The sequence below is a fragment of the Triturus cristatus genome, chromosome 12, assembly GCF_964204655.1.
Source record: "Triturus cristatus chromosome 12, aTriCri1.1, whole genome shotgun sequence".
NCBI classification, from domain to species: Eukaryota; Metazoa; Chordata; class Amphibia; order Caudata; family Salamandridae; genus Triturus; species Triturus cristatus.
Window position 1 is genome coordinate 46,934,879 of NC_140595.1, and position 24,956 is coordinate 46,959,834.

The following is a 24,956-nucleotide window of genomic DNA, read 5'->3' on the forward strand; positions in this document are numbered from 1 at the left end:
CCGACAAACATGGTGCTCTACCTACACTCACTCCACACACTTTGGGGGTAATTTAGCCTTTGGTGGACAGAGCGCCCTGCTACAAATCTGGCAGAATATCCTTTCCACAAGGTGACAGTCTACCCGCTCTGTAGAGAGTAGGGTGAACCGCCATGTTTCCGCTGGCGGTGTGTCCACTGGCTCGCAGTCGGCGGAAACCTTACACCAACAGCTCCATATTGGACCATCTGTCTGAGTACCTCAGCTCAGGCCATCCACCGTATTTACCATGAACATTCAAGACATATTTTTCCCTGTTTGTGGCTGCCAGTAAAAGTCTGGCCGTCCAGAACAAATAAAAATGAAATTGACTCCCACACCCCGGGGGGAAAACTCCAAGGGTTTCAAGGCCATTATTTTTTGTGTATTTAAAAAAATCTCCTTTTGAGTTTGCTTTTGAAATACAAAAAGGTGTGCTGCCCGGCCCCCTGGAAAATAACAGCTATTGTGTAAACGCGCAGTGCCTTCAGAGGAGCCAACGTGGCGTCGGCCATCTCTAAATATGGTGGGTGGCAGTTCACCAGAGCAACAAGGTACATGCTTCCCCTGCCCTTGCAGAATGGCATTACAGCCCACCAGACCCCAAATCACCCCTTTTGCCATTCAAAGAACATCATCCCTCCAGAGATAAATTCACTCTGGGGACATCAACTCTATGGAAATTTACGGAAAATGCCTTTAATGGCTACCTTGTCCTCAGCCCCTGTTGTTTCTGAGCGTTTATAAATAAGGGGAAAAAAACAACCTTTCTGCTGGTTCTGGGCAGACAATGCCAGCAGTATTTTTCAACCAATTACTCAGAGGAAGCCCCCTGCGGCCAAGATTGATTTGTAATCGCTGGCAGGTGGCAGTGTGGGCTGGGGGAGTGAAGAACCCCAATCTCTAAGTATTGTGCTCAGTGTGAGCTTGTTCCATGAGTAAGCAGCCTGGACACATGATACCGCCTCACTGGCAGCCCCCCACAGTGGCACAGCGCCCTCTGTAACATGCATCACCCTCCCATCCAACACACGTGCCCTCCTACCAACCCGCAGCGCATCCTCCAGCGCGCTTGCCATTACCCAGCACACATCACCTCTCCAGCCCTGCATTCACCAACCCACGCTTGCCTAATTTTCCAATTACTTTCAGAAATAGAGCACCCTTCAGCGTATGGAGCCCCGAAGCCACCACGACAGAGCTGTGAGGTCTCAGGTGACATGGGTTCTGGGGTCATGAGGAATGAGCCAGTCCATCTCTCAGTCTTGACTGTTGGGATCTGTGGATACCAAGGACTGGGCCAGGCTTCCTCCGGCGACCCAGTACTGGGCCAGGTTATACGAGCGCTTCTGAGTCCCCCATGACAGGGCCAGGCTGTCTCTCTCATCAGGACCTCTGCGAGTACCCAGGTCTCAGGTTGTACTAGTGACATGGGCATCTAAGAAAGAGACCGCATCAGGCTTTCTGTGATCACAGGATAACCTGTGGTCTCCCAGGAAAGAGATTAGTTGTATCTTGCAATCTGTGCTTTAGGTGGCCAAGAACAGTGCCAGGTTGTGTTTAGTGACTTGGTTACCAGGGGTCCTCCGTCTGAGCCAGGGTCTCTCTACTGACCTGGTGAATGATGTTCACGCAGGATTGAGCAAGCGGTCTCTTGTGTGCCAGACTTCTGGCCTCACCCAGGAGTGAGCCGGCGGACATTTACAGACCTGATGATCCCTTGTCGCCCAGGACCAAGCTGTCTGATGGGACCTGATCTTCTAATGGCTCCAACGACTGAACCAGGTTATCCCTAGTTAACTTGGCATCCGTGTTTACACAGGATCTAGCCAGATTAACTCTAGTCATCTGTGCCGGTCCTTCTCTGTTCACCTGGGTTTCTAAGGGTACCCGTGCCCAAGCCTGGCTTTCTCTGGTGACCTCAGTGTCTGAAGCCACCTCAGACTGAAACAGGTTGTACCTGTGGCCTAGACTTCTGGGGCCACCATGGACAGAGCCAGGTCCTCTCCTCAGGCCTGAGGGCCGAGCCTTGTGGCCTAGAGTGACTTGGTTTTCTAATGTCATGAATGTTTGAGCCATGTTGTCCCTAGTGACCTTGGCTTCTGAGATGAACGAGGACAAAGCCAGGCTATCTCTAGTGACCTGGGCTTGTCCCCAAGTGGCTTGTTTCTAAGGACTGCTAAGACACGTGTCCTCGTTCTGTGCTGGACTTGAGAATGACAAGGTGAGTTTTCTCCTGGCGGCCTCGATCAGAGGAGAAGTGGGCTGAAAATAAATAAAACCAGAGTCGCTTCTAGGTAGCGGCTATAGTCTGAAGTTGACCAGACAATGTTTTCAACAATAGCCTGGTTCTGAGGTGGCCAGACTAGGATCCTGGTGGAGATATAATCCTAACTTGGGATGGACAATCCTCCGCAGAGCCGGTCAGTTTGGATGGGGACCAGATAAGCTTTCCCACAGAGGAATGAGTCTGAGTAGCCTTGCACAAGCCTCCATATAGTGGACTGATTTGCAGGTTCCTGGGCCTTAGACCTACTTCTGCATAGGGGGTGGGTCTGAGCAGCAAAGTGTAGCCTTCCTTTCAGTCGTGTGGCTCTGAAGGGCCGAGACCAGCTTTGCCATTTTGGTATTGTTCTATATGGGGCTACACTGGCTCCCATTTCGGTGTCTGGCGCTGAAAGGAACTAGTCGCTCTTCCTAATAGTATTGACCAGATAAATTTCTCTTCGTGCAAAGGTCCTCGGAAGCAAGGGTGCAGCCCCGCTAATCGGCTGGTCCTAAGGGGTGGACGAGCTTCCCCATAGTGGACTGATCTGGGGTTGTGTGATTGGTTAAACAGGTTAAGTATGCGGTCTGAAAGGGGCCTCTGTTGTTCTTTGAGAGTGACTGGTGTACACAGAATGCACAGAGCCTTCGGTGTTGTTGCCGCCCTGCTGGTGTCTTGCTTCTTCTCATCTCTCTACATTGTGAAGCGCTGCTCTCTCATTCATCCTTATCTTTCTTCTCGTTGAGCAGTATCCCTGGATCGGCGGTCTGCGCCTTCGACATGGACCAGGTTGCATCGGTCTTTGAGGGTCGCTTCAGGGAGCAGAAGTCCCCTGAGTCCATCTGGACTCCGGTCCCGGAGGACCTGGTCCCCAAGCCAAGGTGAGTAAGATGGGCGTGGATCCCGGGGATCGATGCAGGTGCAATGTCCAGAAGGGTACTGTTGTGTTTTTGGTGATGGTGGGAGGAGAGAGCCACTACCTCTAAATCCTCGTATGAGGAAGAAAGACCATCATCATAGGCAGATGTAGACCACAGCAAAAGCCCTCGGCAGATCTACCCACGAACATAAAACGATACAAGGATCTCCCAAGATCAGACTCAACCCACCTTCACACTAATCTTCACGACCCAGTTCTAAGCTAAACATTGAACAAACTGCTGACCACACACAACCAAACACCAGCAAAGCCACAGACACTATTGAACGACGGTTCCTGCAGTTCAGTGGATCACTCTCCGAGATCTGCATTGAAAGGAAGCTCAGCTATAGAATGAGCTACAAGGTCATAGTATAACAAAGCAGGTTGGTCCTGAAATTCTTGTTGGTTCATGAAGTTCCCTTCATGATGAAAACAAGCAAAAGCAGCTGACCTCCGACCTTGCTGGCCAGACGATACTGGAGCCCCATTCGTCCATCTGTGGGGTCACCAGTAGTCCTGCATTGAACAGGCAGCTACCTGGCCTGAGGAGGTCTTGTATTGTGGAGGACGTACCACAGCGGAGTTGGGACCCTGGTAGCCGGATCCACATTTCTCAGTCTTAACCTGTAGATAGCGGTGTTACCACAGTGTTCGTTGGCGTGAGGGATGCTCACCACCACCTCTTTCTCCTCGTCCTCCAGGCCTGGGTGTTGTGCCCACCCCGGGGCTCGTTTCAACGCTTCCAGCGGCTTCCCCGACGAGATGCTGAACTTTGTGAAGACTCACCCTCTGATGGACGAGTCGGTACCTTCCGTCGGCAACACTCCATGGATTACAAGGACCATGACCAGGTAAAAGGGTCTCCCTGCTTTCGTTGCTGGTTCTCCCTACCTCCCTTGGAGAGTCTCTGTGCCTCCAATGGAGGATCTCCATACCACTCCTCCAGGGTCTCCCTACCTCTCCTGGAGGATCTCCCTGCCTCTGATGGAAGGTCTTCCTGCTACTCCTTTAGGGTCTCTTTGCCTCCCTTGGAGGGTCTCACTGCTTCCACAGTAGATGCTTTCTGAATATATGACGTTACAACGCAAACAATTACAACGCATGCTTTTACAACATGGTTTTTAAAACGTACCTACTTTTACATCGCATGATTTTACAATGCATTTTTAAAAACTACCATTACAACGCATTCCATTACAACCCATACCATTACAACGCATAATACTTTTAGGGCAACAGTAGGGTAAGTGTTGGATAGTGTAGGGGTAAAAATTACAATTCCCACTCCAGAGAGTGCAACAGTAGGGAAAGTGTTGGATAGTGCAGGGGTAAAAATTACTATTACCGTCTACCCCAAAACCCATACCCACCCTAAAACAAAAAAATCTCTATTACTTACCTTATAATGCATTGTAATGGCATGCGTTGTAATGGTATGCGTTGTAATGGCATGTGATGTAAAGGCAGTTGCGTTGTAACAGCTGCGTTGTACAAGCAGTGCGATGTAATGACTGCATAGTAATGGATGTTTCCCATGTTTTCTGCTTCTCTCATAGATACTATTTTTCCCTTGTATCCACCTCTCCTGCGACTCCTTCCCGTATCTCCTGGGGGGTTTCCCTGCTTCCCCAGCAGACGCACCTTGCTTCCAGCATCGGACTGGGAAGGCGGGCAGTTGGGCTTTGGGCGATGGGCCAGTGCCTACGGGTCAACAGTGGGACGGTTTTTGTCAACCAGCGCACAGAGCCTTACTGTCTTCCCCTCCAGGCCACTGCAATGTGGGCTGTACATCATGGGCAGGGAGGCTCTTATGGGGTGGCTTGCAGCATTGTTCTGGCCACTGGAGACTTCAGCTTGGCTCGTATGGGGACAGTGCAGATACCCAGAAACACCGTCCCACTCCCCTGCCATGATGTTAATGTGAGGTGGGGTGCTGAGGGTGCAGCACCCTGGCTGGGGGCAGGTGAGGGGACCGTTGGGCCATCATCACCTCAGCTCCCATGGAGCATCAGCAGTTCTATGCTTTTCTGCACCCCTCCTTTGCCGATTGGGGAGCTATAGAAATAGGTTTGAGTCCAGGGCCGGACTGGCTGCAGCGGGCACTGGGCATTTCCCCGGTGGGCCGCCATGGTGGGGGCCGGTTTTGGTCCCCTGGAGGGACACTTTTGTTACCCGGGGCCGGCAGTATCGGGCCCCTGTAACAAAATGGGCCGATATCGGCCCTTTCAAACAGCTCGCCGCAGCCACCCTGTCCCCCAGGGAGGCTGGTCGAGCAGTTTACCAGGGCCAATTTCGGCTCCCAGTCCGGCCCTGTTAGAGTCCCAGCCTCCGCTCAAAATCCTGTGATCCTGGGAAATTGACTTAATTGCCCATGGCCTAAAATAAAAATGAATTTGATCTTCTGTAAAGTAACTGGTGATAATCGCTGTCCTTGAGCAGAGTTCATGCTATATAAAACTACAATAAAAAAAAAAAACCTTCTGTTTGCTTATGTTTTAAGAGTCTGCAAAGGCTGGAACATAATAATGAAAGAGGATTCTTTATACAATAATAAAAAAAATTGTATTCCTCTTTAGCATGGCTTTTCTGCCTTTGTTTAGTTTTAACTATCAGTCATGGATCATTAAGGCAGCTTTAGACCACATTTTCAACTGCTTTCACCTTACATTTACTGTTTTAACTTTAAACTATATAGTGATCAGAGGAGAAAATGCCAGCATTAGGGGATTCTCTTCATTTTCATACCGGCAAGGACATTAAAATACTGGTAATGCCGGATTAAAAAAGGAGTTGTGGCCTTTGGGACACCTTATTTCACCTCGCCTGCCTGGCCAAAGAGTAGTGCTTCTAGTTTTCACCAATGTTTCTGGCTCTATGAGCTTTAAAATACATAATTTATCAAACATTTCTCTAATAATGAGCCCAATGACACTAGTCAAATGCTGTTTCATGAACGGGAGGGATCCGGGGAGGTGGGCCACTATTTGGGGGGTACCCAGGCCGAACTGTGATCCCAATCAGCTTGCTTCCCATGTATCCCTTCTCTGCCTCTCCAGCGAGCCCTCCCGCCTCCCCCGGAGACTCCCCGTGCTTCTCCAGCACATACTTTCTGCCTCTCTTGGAGATGTTATTTCCTTCCCCTGTAGCCCCTCACTGCCTCAACAACAAGTCCTCCCTGGAGGTCTCCTTGCCTCTCTGCCTCCCTGGAGACCTCTCTGCCTCCCTGGAGGGTCTAGCTGCCTCCCTGAAGGGTCTCTCTGTCTCCCTACAGGGTTTCCCTGTCTCCCACCTCTGCCTCCCTCGAGAGTCTTCCTGTAGTCCCTGGAGGTCTCCCTGCCTCCCTTGAGGGTCTCCCTGCCTCCCGAAGGTCTTCCTGCCTCCCTGGAGGTCTCTCTGCCTCCCCGGTGGTCTCTGTGCCTCCCTGGTGGGTCTCCCTGAAGGGTCGCCCTGTCTCCCACCTCTTCCTCCCATGAGGTCTCCCTGGAGGGTCGCCCTGTCTCCCACCTCTGCATCCCTGGAGGGTTTCCCTGCCTCCTGGAGAGTCTCCCTGGAGGGTCTCCCACCTCTGCCTCCTTGGAGGGTCTCCCTTCCATCCCTGGAGGCCTCCCTTCCTCCCTAGTTGGTCTTACTTCCTCCCTTAAGGGTCTCCCTGTCTCCCTGGAGGGTCTCCCTGGTGGGGTCTCTGCCTCCCTAGTGGGCTCCCTGCCTCCCTAGAGGTATCTTTGGAGGGTCTCCCTGCCTCCCTGGAGGGCTCGTTGCCTCCCTAGAGATCTCTTTGGAGGGTATCCCTGCCTCCCTGGAGGGCTCGCTGCCTCCCTAGTGGTCTCTCTGCCTCCCTGGAGGTCTTTCTTCCGTCTCTGGAGGCCTCCCTGCCTCCCTAGTGGGTCTCCCTGGAAGGTCTCCCTGCCTCCCTGGAGGTCTCCCTAAGATCTGCAGCAGGTCACTCCTGGCTCCCCTCTTCCCTCCTCCTCTGTCCTTGTATGCTCCTGCAGCCTCGCCTGGTTCCCGGTGCTGATGTGCACCGGGTACCAGTTGGGGGGGGGGGGGGGAGGGGGGGCGCATATAGATGCGCACCCCGCGCCTGCCAGGCCGGGAGTGACAGCGCCTGACAGAGAGACAGAAGGAGGCCTCTGCCTGGCACCAGCATCCATCTCAGTGATAGGCATCAGGGCCGCGGTCAGGGAGGGGTTAATCAGCCTTCACAGAACAATGCCTCGCCTCGTGCGCGCCTCACCACGGAGTGACGGCAGCTCATCCCGCCGGGGGACACTTAATTACATTTGTCATGCTGTCTGGCGCAGGTGTGCTGTGCTGCGCTGCTTGTCAGCGCCGGCCTGCGTGGGCCTCTGTGCGCTTGTGTGCACGTCTGCAAAGCCCCGTGTCTGTCTCTCCCTCGTGTGTATACTTTTACGTGTGTGTGCGCATTCCTATGCATTGCACTGTGTGCATGTTATGTTTCTGTTCTGTATACATGAATGTATACGTGTTAGCTGTGTTTTGCATGTGTGGTGTATGTTTGTGAATATAAAGGTGTAAACAGCGTGTTGTGTGTGTGCAATCTACTTGCAGTGTCCCTGTCTCTCTGTCTATTTACTTGCGTGTGGATTCGTGCGCACACCGTTGCATATCTACTAGACTATGGGATACATGTAGGAATTGATGTGTACGTTTCTGTGTGTATCATTCTTCCTGTGTGTGTGTGTGTGTATCATTCTTCCTGTGTGTGTGAGCATGCGCGCACACGCATACGTGTGTGTGAGCGCGTATCGGGCTTGGACATTTCCCCAAAGTTGTCGTGAATATTATCTTTCTAATTAAATCTGCTTGACTTAATTGTTGTTTTATGAAACATTAATCAAGCAGCCCAGGCAGTGTGCATTTCCAGGCGGGGTGCATGAGGCTGGTGGTGATGGAATGTGCGCCTTGATGCCACCTCATTACGACCCTGACATTGTGGTGTCCGGCATTAAGGGAGGTAGGTGGGCCTTTGGGTCTTGAGAGTAGAGCCATCATGGGTTACTCAGCCTTACCTACAGTAACTCCCTTCACACTTGAAATGGTCATCACTCCCGCAGGTTTTCCAAATGGTTGCTAGATGTTTTCCGAATGTTTGCTGTATGTTTGCAGGATATTTGCAGGAAGTTTGCAGGATATTTGCAGAAAGTTTGCAGGATGTTTGCAGGACGTTTGCAGGACGTTTGCAGGACGTCTGCAGCATGTTTGCGAGTGTTGACAACATAAGGTCTTTTAGTACCACCCCACCAACATTTGTGGAATACCCAATTCTGTCTACTTTTAAGCCGGCACAAGATTTGCTGTGGTAAAGGCACAAAGGCGAGGTAACAGTGTAATATTTGACCCTTGTTATTTATTGACACATTGGTGCTTTCTTACATGTTCTTCATGTTTGTGATCATGGAGCCGGCAATTTGCTTTTAACCAATCTTTCTCTTAAGCACCTCTGAGACAACCAGAGGCAGTCTAAACCTTGACTGAATGATGTTGAGTGTTCACGAGACTGTCAAGTAATTGATTGATTAATTCATGGACAGATTGATCATATATATAGATATATAGTCCAGTTAATGGACTCAATCGTCTCCAAGTGCTAATAAGGCACATTCTTTAACCATGCTGTGAAATCACTGCATGGATCGCGGCTTGCCACAAGCTTGCTTTTATAAGACCCAGACATACTTTGCAAGTATCCTGCTGAAATGCGGGCCACTCCCAGTAAAAGGGGTGACCACTATTGATCCGAAAGGGTCAGATCCATGCCAGATATTCAGAATATCCTTGTGAGATCCATGTACATGCAAAGGTCCTTAAAGGGACTCATCTACTTAGTCGGTAACTATCCCGAACATCTGTCTGCCATTTGATTATGATGGAGAGGGAGGTGGGTTAGGACTATCATTGGTCAGGAATGTTGATATCAACAAGAGACTCTTGTTAGAATGCCTTTCTGGACTCCATGGTCTGCCATACAGCAACTGTTGAGGACATTACAATGTTTACGCCTACGGTCAATGTCCAAAGATAACAATGTCGCTACAAACAAATACGATTCCTGACTGAGGCACTGGATGGTTGAATTAAGCACCGCGTGTGATCCAGAAAGGTTTCAAGCTGCAAAACTATTTTTACAGACAAGCAACTCGTTTTTAACTCCCTGGTTTTTAGTCCTGTTTATGGTTTCTAATAGGAATGGGCAAGTGACTAAGGGATGCCTGTGAAAAGGCAATCACCTCTTCTTCATGGCTGTTGTGGCTGCGCCATTTAAGCAGTAGCGGCTGCTATCGAACGGGCGTGGGGGGGGCGGGACAGAGGTTGGGGAGCGGAGGGGGGAAGGAATTAAAATACATTTTTTTTTAAACCACTTACCTGGATGTGTCCGGCCGCCGCCTCTCCGTCCTCCTCCTGGCTTCGGAAGCACCCAGGCTCCCCTGAGCCAACCTCAACGCTGCAATGCAGCGTTGTGATTTGGTCTGAGCACCATGAGTCATGCTCAGACCGGGAATGGGACCCTGGGCATGTTCTCCACCCAGGCTGTACGGCAGCCTCGGTGAAGAACATGAAAGAGGAGGTAATCTTTCCTCATTTTGGCCGGCCCGAGACAGCCGGCCAAAATGCCATGCGCACTAAGACTAGCCTATCACTCCTCCCCGGCCTCAAAACAGCCCAGCATCGCTTCGCCCCCAACCAACGGAGCCAGTACGTTTGAATAAAATGATAACGTGAAGTTATTATAATGTTTTCATTTTAATTCCTCAATCAGTGAGCAGTGGGGCGACGCTCCTCCACCTTAGCAACTGCATTTAAGGAAATTATTGGCCCTTCGTTAGCAACGAATGCTTCAGTCGCAACAGAGATTCCCAAGAGACTCTTCAAGAGACCATCTCCAAAATGCTGTGAATAAAACTGAAGAGGCGGTGACCCTCCTCCTACCTGTTCGGTTCACGTCGGCATTTATTCCCGTACAGACGGTTAACGCTCTCCCCAGGGTAATAGCTTACTCTTCTTACCTGGGGGGAATAAGATGGGCCAAAATCATTATTATTTCTCGCCAGTTCTTTGATGTGCAAAGAAAAGAGGGATCAGTCTATTCTAGTTCCGATTTGTTTTACTTCTCCACGTCTGAGGAAAAAGTGCATTAATATTTCGTTTACCCAGCTCAGGACCTTGGTAAATTGAGGTTCCACCTCGGTGAGGATTAATGCACTCACGAGCTACCTGTCTCTCGCGCCCTCTTCGCTTGCGCGAATTCTCAGTGGACTCTGTCGACATTGCGGACTCCGACGAGCCTGGTTTGTCTCTTTCCCATTTAAAATCCTGTTGGCTTCGGTCGTATCGCCCGTCCATCTTTGTTCGAGGCAAAACATGTCCAGAGGAGGTAATCTTTCCTCATAACTTCTACTCGACAACCCATCCATCATGTTAGTTGCTTTGCGGTGGATGCTTTCAGCTTCTCTTATGTTTGCCTTGCGAGGAGGGCGCGAGACCTCGCCGCAGTTATCGCAGTCTGTACCCACCAATGGCTCGTGCAGTCTCGCCTCATTGGGCGCGACACCCCTCCACCCACTGATGCAAGATGGTGTCTTAGCTTTTTTTTTATTCTTTGGTGTTTCATCTGTCCTGATAGCCAGGAGCTCTTTCTAATATTGCATAGCAATCAATACACATGGAATGTATGCAGAGGTATAGAGTGTGGGGGGGAGGCCATGACTCACGAGAGGTGAAATCTCAAGTAAGGCATGGTGCCCCCCCCTCAAAAATAATAATAAATAGCATATTACGTCTGTGTATAAATGGTTCATGCCGGGGAACGTTTCAATTGTATTTGTTCTAAGGAAAGATGTGTGACCAGCCCAAGATGCAAGGGGTTTTTGCACTTTTTGAAAAGGTAAAATCACACTGAAGAGGCCTTGTGTTATTTTGTCCACCAGTGTTACTTAAAATACAGTTTTCACAATTGCCTTGGGTATTTTGAGCATTCATAGATTGAGAACATCTTGCCTCTTTTTTAAAAAAATATTTAAATTTAATTATAATGTGCTACACAGCAAATAGTATCGATCAATGTGTGAAAACCCATCATTGTAATTCATCCCTCGAGTTGGAAGAGAGACTACAGAATTAGAAAGGATTTTCAAGCCTCTTGAAAGTTTTGGTGGTAAACATTTGAGACAATTTAGAAATAGATCCCACACTGGCCCTGCTTTTAAATTTGTTTTTTTACGTTACATACAATGATTAGATGTTGTCTTTTAAGTGGTCATTCCACGTCGATATTGAAATCCGAGGCATAGCACTCTGCACCAGACTGTCTGCTAGAGATGGAGTCTCTTATAAATGCACCACAACATCCTGTGACCTCTCTTCTTTAGGCCATAGGTGAAGTGGGCCACAGCCTCCTGGGTGCCCTGTGACTGTGAGGGTTGTATCTTGTTGGGGGCAGTGTCTGTGCATACGCCCTTACCTGGCTGGGTTACATAAACTACTTTCCTATGCTTTGGGTACATTGTTTTGGCTTTCGTTACCCTCCTCTGGTATGGGCACACAGTGTGGCTACCACTCCTCTCTTCTTGCTTGGGTACATTCATTTTTGTTTACTGTAATCTTTTCTCACCAGGGTATACTATTTTGGCTTCCACAACTCTCTCAGCATGGGCACACTGTGTTGGCTACTATACTCTCTCCTGCTGGGTACATCCTTAACTCCCTTCCACCTTAGATATGTTGTGTTGGCTTCCACCACTTTCTTTGGCATGAGTACACTATATTTTCTTCCGCTACTCTCTTCTGGTCAGGTTACACTAAGTTTAGCCTTCTAATAGTCCATCTCAGCTCTGGTGCATGTTGTCTGTTAGTTTAAACGAGATTCTTGTGGGCGAGGTATGCCAGCTACTCTTTTCTGGAATGGGTACACTGTGTTGGCCTCTACTACTTCCTTTTGGCTTGAGTACTCTAGGTAGGCCTTCACTGCCCTCTTCCAGCTTGGTTACACTCTTTCTACTGGTTCTGGTACACTAAGTTGTCTTTCACCACTTTCTTCCTGCTCGGTCGCAATAGTTATTGGCTCCCAAACATCTCCCAACTCTGGTAGACTATCCTGGCTTCCACTCCTCTCTTCTGGCTTGAGTACACTGTGTTGACCGCCACATCTTTCTCTGTGTCAGTGCTCGTTAGCATCTTCCTTACACTAAAGTGAACTGGTGAGCACAAGCGAGCCGCGGAAGCAGATCAACTAGTGTCATGTGCCCGATACGAGTTCTAATTGGCTGCGTTCACGTAACTTGATGTAACCATTACCAGGCCGCGTCACCACGCTGTTTGTAAATGACCCAGTGCTGTTGCCCATTCAAGGGCCCAATCTTAACATTTTCCTTTTGAAGAATGAGAGTTGCCGTCGGCTCTTAGCTTTGCTGGTTGTGCTTTAGCTTCTGAGTTTGTCGTACTTTGGAATGTAAGGCCAAATTTAGAGCTTGGTAGACACATGTGATGGGGTATCCAGTACACCAAACCCTTGGCGCACCAGCCGTGCGAGGAAAGGCATTACACCACATGCTCATGGGGGGGGGGGGGGGGGGGGGGGGTGATGTCCTATTTTTCTGCCTGGCACTGCCAGGTAAGACTTGGTAGTTAGGGCCAGAAAAAAAAAAATAATGACCCTTTCCCACCCCCTAGGGAAAAGACTCCTTGGGTGCGGGGTTCCTGAGTTACATGTTCTTTCAATAACAAACTCTCACTTTGGGAATTTGTCTTTGAAAACTAAAAACTTTGTTAAAGTTTGGTGGACGGCCAGCAAAATGGCCGGTGGGAGTGCACTAAACTGTTTGTACTTTGATCTGAACCGTCATGATGGAGGGGCTCCTATGAAGGTACAGAGATCACCACCGGGCCAGCAGCAATCTCTAAATTTGTCGGATGATAGTCTGTCAGGGTGTTGAAAGTAATGTTCTCCGCCACCTTGACAGACTCCGAGATGTGTTAACTTTCGGCATGTCATGGACAATTCGAAGAAAGTTCATAGCTGAATCAACGGCAGCTGGGCTAATATCTTATGTCTTTGTGGAGCCTACATTTACCCATTACAACTTTGTCCCCCCCTCTGCAGGTACCAGATGACTAAGATTATGGTCGACACAGCAGCAGGACCCTTCAAGAACTATACTGTTGTCTTCTTGGGTTCCGACACTGGGTCTATCCAGAAGTTCCTAATCAAGATGAACGTCACTGGTTCTGGACAGACCATCACCCAGAGCCTGCTGCTGGAGGAGTTTGAGACGTATAACACAGAAAGGTACAGCTGAGGATTCCAAGCTCTCTTCCCCCATGGGTAGTGTTTGATTGTGGTGAGAAAGGTGAAGTGATAGCTTTAGGCGACAGATCTTTGTAAGGATGGAGCCTGGTTATGCGGGTGGGAAGGGAGCAGATGTCAACAATGGCGCTGAACAGCTTACCAGGAGAACTCAGACTTTAGAGCCATTCGTTCTGAAAGTTCTCCCTTCAAAATCTCTTATCGCTAAACCAGTTGACCCAAAACTTTTCCCAGCAACCTTTATTCCCTAATCATTCTGTTTATGTTCCTTAGCCTTTTAAATATGAAGCTAATGTCCTGTAGGTGTGACACCACAGCTTGCAGAACCTAAAACCTGTAGGAATCTTCTTGTCCCCCCCACCTTGTAGAAATAAGTCTGGGAGTTGTTGCTGACATTGAAATAAAAAGTGTCGACTTAATTAGATCCCGCAACTTATAAAATTTATGATAATACCTTGAACCTCCAGACAGAGGTTTATCCTTGACATGTTGGGCAAAGACGAATGAGATACGAGGGGTCCTCCCCATTTCAGTTCAACCAATCACAAAAAGCCACACAGTTGTCATAAACATTGATAAAAGAGCTTCTGTCACCTGTAGACTCATTCCAGGACATCAAGGAAAAAGTTAGTTTTCCAGCCAGACTCTGTGTAACGCCCTGAACGTCTCAGGATCGTTTAACAGACACGACAATGAGGACGCAACCACTTGTGAAGGGTTAGTTCTTTTAATGAAGGCAAATAAAATACAAAGAACAAACAAAAGTTATAGTCACTGGAATCCTCCAGGCTAAGTACGTTACCAGCCCACAGCACGGATGGTCCTAACCGTCCTCTGCATATACGCCGATCCCGGCGTATGCCAACAGAGGGCAGAAATGAAATGGCCGACAATGCCAATCGGTAGGCTGTGAGGGGCACGAAGAGTGTTGGGGAGAATCGAGGAGTCAGGGAAACACCCAGCCGGGGTCTCTACCTGAAGCGAGCAGCCGCTCAACCTCTTCCTCAGACTGCACCGGGACGCGGAGTCACCTCCTGGTGATGCGTCACCGATACCCCAATCACAAGCAAGAAGACTGAACCGAGAGCAGCCGCTCAATCGATCCTGTGGACTTCCGAGTCTGTAACGCGGCAAACACCTCCTGGTGTGCGTTACAGCTGGCAGTCCCTGTGTCTCTGGTCGGGCTGGGAGTTACGACTCCAACCAGCAAAAGCGCCACTGCGCTTGGACTCAGCCGAGTCAAAAAGCGAAGCTCAATGGTTGACCGGTAGAGCTTCCGGGTCCTTCACAGGTGACGATGGGGCAAGACACGGCCCAGGGAGTAACGACTCGACCTACCTCCGTTCTTGCCTTACTGGAGCACCACTCCGGAACACTGCTCTTCACGAAGCAGGTACGTCGGTGTAAACACAATATCCGACAGCCTTGTACCTCCCGGTTCCTCCCTTTATAGGGCGTGTTTTCCTTGAGTTATGTAACAGCTCTCCTGTTTACATAAGGGCGTGTTTCCCTTGAGCTATGTAACAGCTCTCCTGTTTACATAAGGGCGTGTTTCCCTTGAGTTATGTAACAGCTCTCCTGTTTACATAAGGGCGTGTTTCCCTTGAGTTATGTAACAGCTCTCCTGTTTACATAAGGGTGTGTTTCCCTTGAGTTATGTAACAGCTCTCCTGTTTACATAACCTCTCAACCGCTAAGCATCCTGGGAGATGTAGTCCGTTTTCGCTGGTTACCGTTTTCCTCCCCTCGTATGACAGGAATTCTTGACACTCTGCCAGTGGTAGAACCATGCTTGGACATAATCCACATCAGTGGCACCAGAGGGCCACCAACTATCTCCTTCAGTGCTGTCCTGGTCAGTCCCATCAACCGCCTGGTACAGTACGTTGGTACAGACTGGAAACACACTGTCGCATTTTTCCCCCTGAAGCCCACAGATATTCCTTGCCTCCGATTCTACTCTTCAAGACATGCCCTGTAATCCCTTCAGTGGAAACACTCTTCCCACCAGGTACTTCCCGCTACATCAGGTTAGTCACTGGCTGGCTCGCCCACTCTGATTCGCTGAGTGAACCTGTATCATTTCACCCACGATGTTTCCTCTGTAAACGAATCACAACACAACCGTGAAGAAGCTGCGTTCATCGTTAGATGGTGTCTTACGACAAGGATGCTGCTCAAAGTCTTTTTTTAACGGGATGAAATGTCAGTGGTACATTTAAGTGTCCTTAGACTGACCGCTCCTCTTGTCAAGAGGAAAGTGGGTCATTCACGGTTTCACATTGTGATGGACCAAAGTCACTCAGCACTGACATCACTTAAACTTAAATCACTTGTCTTAATGTCTTAATAGTGTGGTCCTTACTGAAACATGTTCATGGTTTTATCAGGCTTGCCTGTACTCCAACAAGAGCACACCTTCATCAGCTCGGCCTCTAGTCCAGCAAGATCACAACTTTATCAGTCAACTTTTAGTCCAACAACATCACATCTTTATTTAACCAACCCAGCCTTTAGTACAACTAAGTCACATATTAACCAACCCAACCTTTAGACCAAAGAGATTGGTTGAACGAGTACTCCTCTATATCAACCTGGTCATTAGTAAAATGCTTTCGCTGCTTGATCTACTCGCCTAAATTCCAAATGAGTTAGCATCTTCAGCAACATTCATCAAAATGACTCTTAGTCCAAATCATTCATAAGATTGACATCTTGGCCCTTAGCCCAACACAGTCACGGTTTTGACATCCGGGTCTGCAGTCTCTCTCTTTCTTTAGCATCTCCACTGAACATGCATACGGCTTTGATCCGAATGTCGTTTTCTTTGCAGGTGTGGACAGGACAGCGAGGAGGACAGAAGAATCCTGGCCATGGAGCTGGACAAGTCTTCCGGATCACTGCTCCTGGCCTTCTCGTCCTGTGTCGTGAAGGTGCCCATCGCACGGTGCCCTCAGCACAGCAGCTGCCTAAAGTGAGTCTCCCGTTCTGAGCCACCTTTGCTCTGGAGGGCCAGATAGTGGTAGGTGGAATGTGGCACCAAGGAAGAGAGGCAATATGGAACAAAATGGGTGGAATGCTCGAATTAATCTCAGACACTGGTGACTACCTTATGCCGCATTTCAGTCTATTGTTTTTTGCTCACATTTCCAATACAGACAGGGGTGAATCACATGACAATATAAGGGACCATCCAGCCTGAACAGCTAGGAGACATACCTCCTGCAAAGGATCAGAAACTCCCCCAGATAAGTTGCGTCTCATCAGTGGTCAAGCACAGGGCCCACATATAAGCATGCGCACGTCACTTCAAGTGACGCCCTGAGAAATACAAAAAGTGATGGCTGGAATGACTGAATTCATTTCACCAGGGAGCGGAAGTCTGGTCAAACTGCAAAATCCCTAATTGTCTATTACCATAATTGCATGCTGTACAAACATCTAAGTCAACCAAGCAAAGTAGGGCGGCAGCATTTTATGGCTATGTAGAACCTTCAGACAACCTGAGCTATATAACTGTTATAACATAACCTGATCAGTGATCTAAACAGGCCCGTCCCATGAAGTTCAGAATACCTGCACCAGCTTTGAGTGCTTTTGAGAGCCCCAGCACTTCTAAGTAAGGATGTTTTACCACTAGGGGTTGGTAAATCTTTTATTCTGCCCACGTAGGCAGTGATATTGGTAAATTCCAGGTTTCAAGAAGTTGCCCAAAGTTCACTCAATTTGTTGTGAGGTATAGTGAATCTCTCAGATCACCTGCCTATGATAATTTTCTGGTGCCAAATGCCTTTTGGGTGGGACATTTGGAGCAGTAGCTCGTCCGAGATCATCGCAGCCTGTATCCCTATCACGGTCACAAGGTAAGATGTAGACGAGGGGTCTGATCAAGCTTCAGGCAATGGTACACACCTGAGGTTGCTTAAAAGGGCCATTTTTAGGTCAGGCGCTCGCCAAGACTTTTCAATTTTACTAATGTGTATAATATGATGGTAAGTGCTTTATTCCAGCTTTTGTCATTCACTGGTCTGTTTTTATGTCACATTTATTTGTGCCCAATACAGCAAGGGGCAACGGGTCAGTCCATTTAGCCATTGGCTAACCTGACTAGCAGTGAATGCATCCTGAAGGTTCACAACAAACGCATCTAGACACAAAGTAGTTCCCTTCAGTGCCAGAGACTACTACAGTAATGTGCGCTTTTTGAGACCAAAACAGATATTTGTTTAGCCATGTTTTTTTTCAGATCGCAAAGGCCTGGCCAGCTTCTCCAACAATACAGTTGTGCAACAACCAAGACAAAACAAAAAAAAGCCCTGACAAATCAGACTTACTGGTTTTGCCAATTGTTTTTGTTTTTAAACCTCACAAGCTTTGCACTTTACCTAGCTCGCAGAAGTATAAAAAAAAATTGCAAAGTTGTGATTTTTGGAACTTTGCCCGTTTCTAATTTCCACCAGTGTTAAAATACACACAATTTTCCATAGGAAGCAGGTGTGTTCAGGTGCTGTGTACAATAAGAGACCGCAGCCGGAAGCCGAGCGTATTCCCTCACGCTCAAAGCCCCTCCCAGCCAAAGTGGACGCCGGCTCGCGCAGGAGCTTGGTTTGGCCACAGGGACCCAGTGCTGATGGATGGGATCTGGTAATGAAATGCTCAGCTTGCTAAGCACCTTGGGTCGGCACTTTCCCTGGCAGCTCTCAAATGATTTGCTTGAAACATGGGCTGTTTGCTTGGCAGCCGGCAGTAACCATAGAGGGCCGGTCACGCGTTTGTGGTGACGCACTGTACTTGAGCTCTTCGCTGCCTGCTGAGCTAATGCCACAGATAATGGCTGTGGTGTAGATATGTGAACGTCTGTGATCTGATGAATGATTAGATTCTCTGAGAGTAGGGTGACCAGATATAAAACAAGCATTTGTAATGCAATAGGTCTCGCATTTGTGAGAGTTTAAGCTATTGGCATGGTAAATACCAATGCCTTTTATATATGTGTTGTTTTGAAAAACAACACATACATAAAAGGTATTGTCATTTACAATGCCAATGGCTTATACTCTTGCAAATGCGAGACCTATTGCATTGCAAATGCTTTGGCAACTCTGTTTCTTTAAACAAGCTGTGTCTAAAGAAAGGTGCGCTTTAGCCACTAAAGTGAAAACGTGGTATGGAGCGCTTTTACAAAAAAAGCATTTGCTTCTTTCTTTAGACACGGCTTGTTTAAAGAAAGTGGCGTGGCCGCCTTTAAATTGAAAGCGCGGCATGGGGCGCTTTCACAAAAAAATAAGTAGCCTCTAAAGAAATAAAGACCTCCAGTGTAAGGAAACTGTAGTTGACCAATGCTCCTGGCTTAAAAAGGGAAGTGATGTATCAGGAGCACCAGCCAATAAGGAGCCAGGAAATAAGAGTGTTGGAGTTATGAACCAGTGGCAGCAGCAAGTGTAATAACACTCCATAAAGTGATAACAGCAGGTCTTGCAGCGGCGCATGCGCGCTGATGCTCGACCTAAAAACTAAAACCGAGACATTTCATTAAAATAGAACAAGGACTACATTTTTTTTTATCAGCCAAGGGGCACACAATTACAGTAAGCATCAACCTAGAAAAACAGACGAGGCACTAAGGAAATAAATACACTGCATTTTGTAAGCCCACTGTCACACCGGTTAATTAAATTGCTTTCTGAGAACAGCTGCTAACTAGTCCTGCTTTGGAACTGATTTCAGGCCCGGAGAACCCATTAACGGAGCCAGTGCACATTTTAAGGAGAGGGAGGCACGTGGCCCTCTTCCCGAGCGGAGTTTGGCCCAGGGGACCCCATCCCCCGGGGTCCGGTGCAATTTTGAAGGGTGACGGGTGTAGGAAAGTGCCTCTTTTTGACATGGTCACTCCCACTTTCTGCTCACTGGTACTGATGCTTTCGATTGGAAGTGCACTGGGTTCCCTGATAACCTGGCTCCAGTGCTCTTTCCCTAAAACCAGACAAATGTTATTTGTAGCCCAATTGGCAAGGACTTTAGCACCCTTGTAAGTCCCTGGTAAATGTACCCAGGGCATGGGTACCAAAAGAGGGTGCAGCATGTGTTATGCCATCCTAAGGGACCCACACACAAACTGCATGCAGACTGCCATTGCAGGATGAGTTAAATGGTGCAAATATTTCTGAAAACACAACATTGCCCACTGCCTGTGGGCAACCCCAAAGTACACTGCATGTGCTATATTTAAGTCACCCCTAACAACAGGCCTTAGAGCCCTAAGGCAGGGTGCATTATAGTACATGGGAGGGCACACCTGTAGGAGCAGTTATGCCCCCTGTACTGCCTAGTTCCATTGCTAGGCATTGCCAGTGATCAGGAAGCCATTTCAAAAGTACGTACTGGGCACTGGTTATCACTATTTACCCAGCTACAAAATGGCTTAATTGAAGATAATGGTGTTTGGTATCAAACACCTCGTCTTAATAAATCCATACTGATGCCAGTATCAGATTTATGAAGACATGTACCCAGAGGGCACCTTAGTGGTGCACCCCCTGTAATCCTACTAGTCTCTTACTGTATTGGTTGACCGATATCTTCCAGCCTGCCACCACAGATAAGTTTCTGACCCCCTGCAAGGGAGAGCCTATGCACTCAGAGGTCTGGAACATTTCCTGCTCCGGCGACAGGTGTTCACACCTCCCCCAGCAGCATGGCTAGTAAATCAGAATACTAAGCCAAGAGTCTTCAAAGCTTTTACCGCCTTTGATATGCAACCCCGGCTTCTCCCCAGACCTGGGGAATGCCACCCTTTTCCCTAAGGCCCATTTGGAACTAGAGCAGGTGGGAAATCGATATTTAGGAGGTCTGTTACACTCACAGGCTAGTCACACCCCTAAGGTGGGCTACCTGGAGTGGACAGCCAAAGAAGGGTTTTGCTATCTTGTTTTTGGTGTTAATAGAGAATTTTGGGTCAGGGTTATGCCCACTCCCTACAAGAAGTGGTCATACAGGGGGTGTAGTCACCTTAGTGGTAGGTAGCCCATTGGCTACTATCATATACTCTCCTAAACGCCCCTAAATTGACTATTTAGGGGACTCCCAATACCAGACAGGCAGATTTGACTTCCTGGGAACCGAAGAGGACAAAGAAGATCTGACACCGCGAGAACCAAGCACCGAAATTGATGCCAAACCCTGCCTGGCTAATTGCATTTGGACAATTGCAAAGACCCGACTCGTCCTGCAGCTGTGCACTTGGAGGACTGCCCAGCACTTCGACAACCAGCGATCATCTCCTTTGGGGAGGAGGAGCCATCTCCCTGCATCTGCAGGCACCGACCGCATCTGCCCGGTTCACTGTGTTAGTCAACGGGCCCACCGAGGGAGCAAAACTTCAAAAGGGCATTTTCATGGCTCTAGGAGGTCAACCCCATCTCTCTGCTGACATGCCCATGTACACTGCATGTACTATATGTAAGTCACTCCTACAGCAGGCCTTAGAGCTCTATGGCAGGGTGCATTATATTACATGAAAGGGTACACCTACATGAGCCGATGTGTCCCTGTAATGCCTAGTTCCCTTGCTAGACATTGCAAGTGCACATGAAGCCATCTTAAGGACATGTACTGGGCACTGGTCATTACGAGTTACCCGGCAACATGATGGCTTCACTGAAAATAATGATGTTTGGTATCAAACACCTTGTCTTAATAAATGTATACTGATGTCAGTATCAGATTTATTATGACATGCACCCAGAGGGCACCTTAGAGGTGCCCCTGAAAACCTACTTGTCCTCCAGTGTATTGGATGTCTGGTATCTCCCAGTCTGCCACCACAGACATGTTTCTGACCCCCTGAAAGGGAGAGCCCACAGTCTCGGAGGTCAGAAACAATGCCTGCTCCAGTGGAAGGTGTCCACACCTCCTCAGCTGGATGGCTAGCAGATTAGCATCTCAAAGCCAGAGGCACCAGAGCAGGCGGGAAATTAAATAGTTAGAAGGTGTGTCACACTTACAAGCTAGATTACTGCTCCATCTCAATAACTGTGCAATGGTTTGGCAACTTTTCTTTTAGACTAAACTCTCGGATATCCAGAGTTCATTGCCTGCTCTCCAGGAAGATATCCCTCCTCCTGTCCTGACTTCGGACAGCCTTAGTAGCAGATTGACTCAAATTCAATCAATCTCCCTAGAACAATCGAGAGAAGCAATCCTCAAATGCAAATCAGGCCCCCCTTCGATGCTAGCCTAAGCAGTAGATGTCATCAACCCAGTGATCAAGTCCATTTTCAATCAGTCTTTCACTCTAGGGGTCCTGCCTGCCACGGGAAAACTAGCCAAAGTGGGTCAGCAGGTATGAAAGCTGGCTTTAGGCCCAAACACAGTTTGTAATTACAGGTCAATATCACTTCTTCCTGCCTTTACTAACATGCTTGAAAAATTGGCCAATTTGCAGCTCTCTGAGAACCTTGAATGGGGATTTGAACCTTCTTGACTTGTCCGCCGCCTTTGACACCGTCCCACACTCCATCCTCCTTCACTGATTGTCTGCCTTAAGTGTGGTGGTTGTGTGGGATTGGGGTAAGTCCTTCCTGGACTCCAGAGGCCAGTCGGTCTGTCTTGCCACTTTTTTCTCAAAATTTAAGGCAGCCAAGCAAGGGGTGCTGTAGGGCTCTGCGCTCAGCCCCTCCCTCTTTAATATTTTTATATCTCCGCTGGCCTTTGTGGTGAAGCCGTTCAGATGTCAAATTATCTCATATACGTTCAATGGTTCCCATGCATCGATTGGAACCTCTTTCAGGGAATGCATGCATGCCGTCTTTGATTGCATGCAGGGCAGCCAACTTAAATGCAATCCTGGAAAAGACAGAAATTATCCTGATTGGTTCTCACCTGTTTAATTGGTGGGACGATCTCTGGCCTCCTGCACTGCCGGTCCCTCACCCTCCAGTTGCTGTAGTTAAAAACATTAGGGGTGAAGCTTGACGCTACTCTTTCTATGCTGCAGCCGATCACAGCAGTAGTGGGCCAATATTTTGCCATGCTCTGCAACATAAACAAATTCCTTACTCTCCTCCCTTTGGAAGTGAGGAGATTGGTGGTGCACGAGTTGATCACCTCACAACTTGATTACGCTAACACTGTCTATCTGGGGGTTGCGGAGGCTTTGGGGAACTGCCTTCATGTGGTCCAAAACGCGGCCGCTAGGCTTCTTTTGAATCTACCCAGATGCTCGTCCGTTTCATCGGCTCTGAAAGCTCTCTAGTGGTTTCCTATCAGGAAACTGATTGTATTCAAGGCCTTGGTCTTGTTTTGAAGGGCAGTGTTCCTGTCCAGCCCGAGTTATCTGGCAAAGAGATTTGTACAGTATCATACTTCTGGGGTCCTACTCTGCTTCTCTCTTGTCAATTCCCCGCTTTACACGTGTCCGTAAGGGAGGCAAAGACTTCTTCTTTCAGGCAGCCAAAGCCTGGAATTAACTCCCACTGGCCCTGCGGCTGATTCCGCTTCAGACTGGCTTCCGTAAAAACGTAAATCCTGGCTTTTTTCTCAGTGAGACTGTGAGGTCTGGAGTATTAGTTGTGCGCCTCAGGGGTTTTCTCCCCCTCTTTAGCACTGGGGACACTCCTCGGAGCAGCCCCACACCCTATAAATTCCATCATTCGTTCAAGGTGGGCCACCTGTAGTGGAGAGTCAAAGAAGGGTTTCACCATCATGGTTCTGGTGAAACTAGGAACTCTGGGTCAGGATTTTGCCCACTCCTGGAAGGAAGTGGTTATATGGGGGTGTGTGTGGACACCCCAGGGGTAGGTAGTCCATTGGCTACTGTCCTACACTCACCTAAATGCCCCTAAAGTGTTTAGGGGTCCCTGACACCAGAGGGACAGGTTTGTCTACCTGGGAACAGAAGAAGGACAAAGAACAGCTGTCACCGTGAGAACGTAGGACCAACACTTAACTTGGCCCCAAACACTGCCTGGCTGCTGGCACCTCGACAATTGCAAAGACCCGACTCATCCAAAAGCTGTGCATCCTCCCAAGGTCTTGGAGGCCTGTCCAGTGCTTCAACAACCAATTAGCATCTCCCTTAGAATGGAGGAGCCACCCCCCTGCATCAGCAGGCACCGAATGCACTTGCCGGGTATACCTTTTTGCTGGCCATCGGGCCCACCAAGGGAGCATCATGTCAGGAAGAGGTTTTCGTGGTTCCAAGAGCTCAGCCCCATCTCTCCACCAAGTTTTGAGTCCGTAGACCCCCCAGGAGCCCCCCTACCTTGATATCCTGGGTACCAGAGCACTTGCAGCAACCATGGCTTGTTGAGTATCCAGCCCTGACACCACCGCCGTCGAAGCGACCTGCACAATGAGGGACTTCAGGACAAAGAGGCTTACACCAAGAGTGGCCCTACTGTCTTGCTTTCCTCCCCTCTACTGGTCTAACCGAGAATCGTGAAAGCCTCCAACGCAAGTGGTCAGCCAGCCAAACACCTCTGCACCCAAGCACCACAACCTGGGTTCACGACAACCGACTGCGCCCCGTGCTCCAAAAACCTTCACAAGCCGAGGCCACATTTGGGTTCTACCAGACTTGTCCACAAGTCCCCCCTTGCAGCCTTGGTTTTTAGGTGTCTATTGACTTCAATAGTATAGCGCACGAGGCTACCCACCCATCCAGCACCTCTGCACCCGGGCACACCAGGGCAGGTAAACTAAAACTGCTGGTGATTCTTTGAACCTTGGCTACCTTAAGTTCCAAAAGGCACCCCCGAACTTCGGCTACAAGTATATGTTTGCAGTATATGGCTTTCCTCCTATAGGATAACATTACTGTGTTCCAGGCTCAGACCTCAAAAACTGTTATCTGTGTATTTTAGTGTTTTCTTGTAACATTCATAATTCCGAAAGTACTTGCCTGATTCCGATGCTCTTGGTGTCTAAAATCATATAAAAATCTATGTTATCTTTTATAAATTGGTCTCAGATTTCTTCTAGAGTGTGTGTACCATTTATTGACTCTGCGTGTAACACTCTCCTCTGATAAGCCTAAGCTGCCCGACCACACTACCACAAATATAGCACTTGGGATTATTAAAGTAAGCCCTGTAAACCAATAAGACCAATAAGGGTCATCTGGACTTTTTCCATGGTGTACCCTTACATTGGCCGACTACATAACATGCCAGCTTCCTACAGCCTCCCTTTGGGTTAATCCGGACTTGCCCTCAAGTCCCCCCTTACAGCCTTTGTTTGCAGGTCCCCATTGACTTCTACGGTGTAGCGCTCGAGGCTGCCATCCCGACCAGCACCTCTGTACCCAGACATCCTAAGGCAAGTAACCCAAAACTGCTGGTGGTTCTTTGGACCTTGGCCCCCTAACACCTTAAGTCTAACAGGGCACCCCCAAACTCTGACTGCAAGTATGATTGGTGTGTATGTTTTTC

General features: G+C 48.6%; 1 protein-coding gene across 1 annotated transcript in view; it reads left to right on the top strand.

Annotated features, from left to right (window-relative positions):
* SEMA6B (semaphorin 6B) overlaps nt 1–24,956 on the top strand; it is a 300,458-nt gene that overhangs the window by 252,600 nt on the left and 22,902 nt on the right. The window contains exons 11-14 of the mRNA XM_085638458.1: nt 3,034–3,165; nt 3,908–4,057; nt 13,324–13,509; nt 16,361–16,501. Coding sequence (XP_085494584.1) covers nt 3,034–3,165; nt 3,908–4,057; nt 13,324–13,509; nt 16,361–16,501 — 609 coding nt within the window. The remainder of the gene's footprint in view (nt 1–3,033; nt 3,166–3,907; nt 4,058–13,323; nt 13,510–16,360; nt 16,502–24,956) is intronic.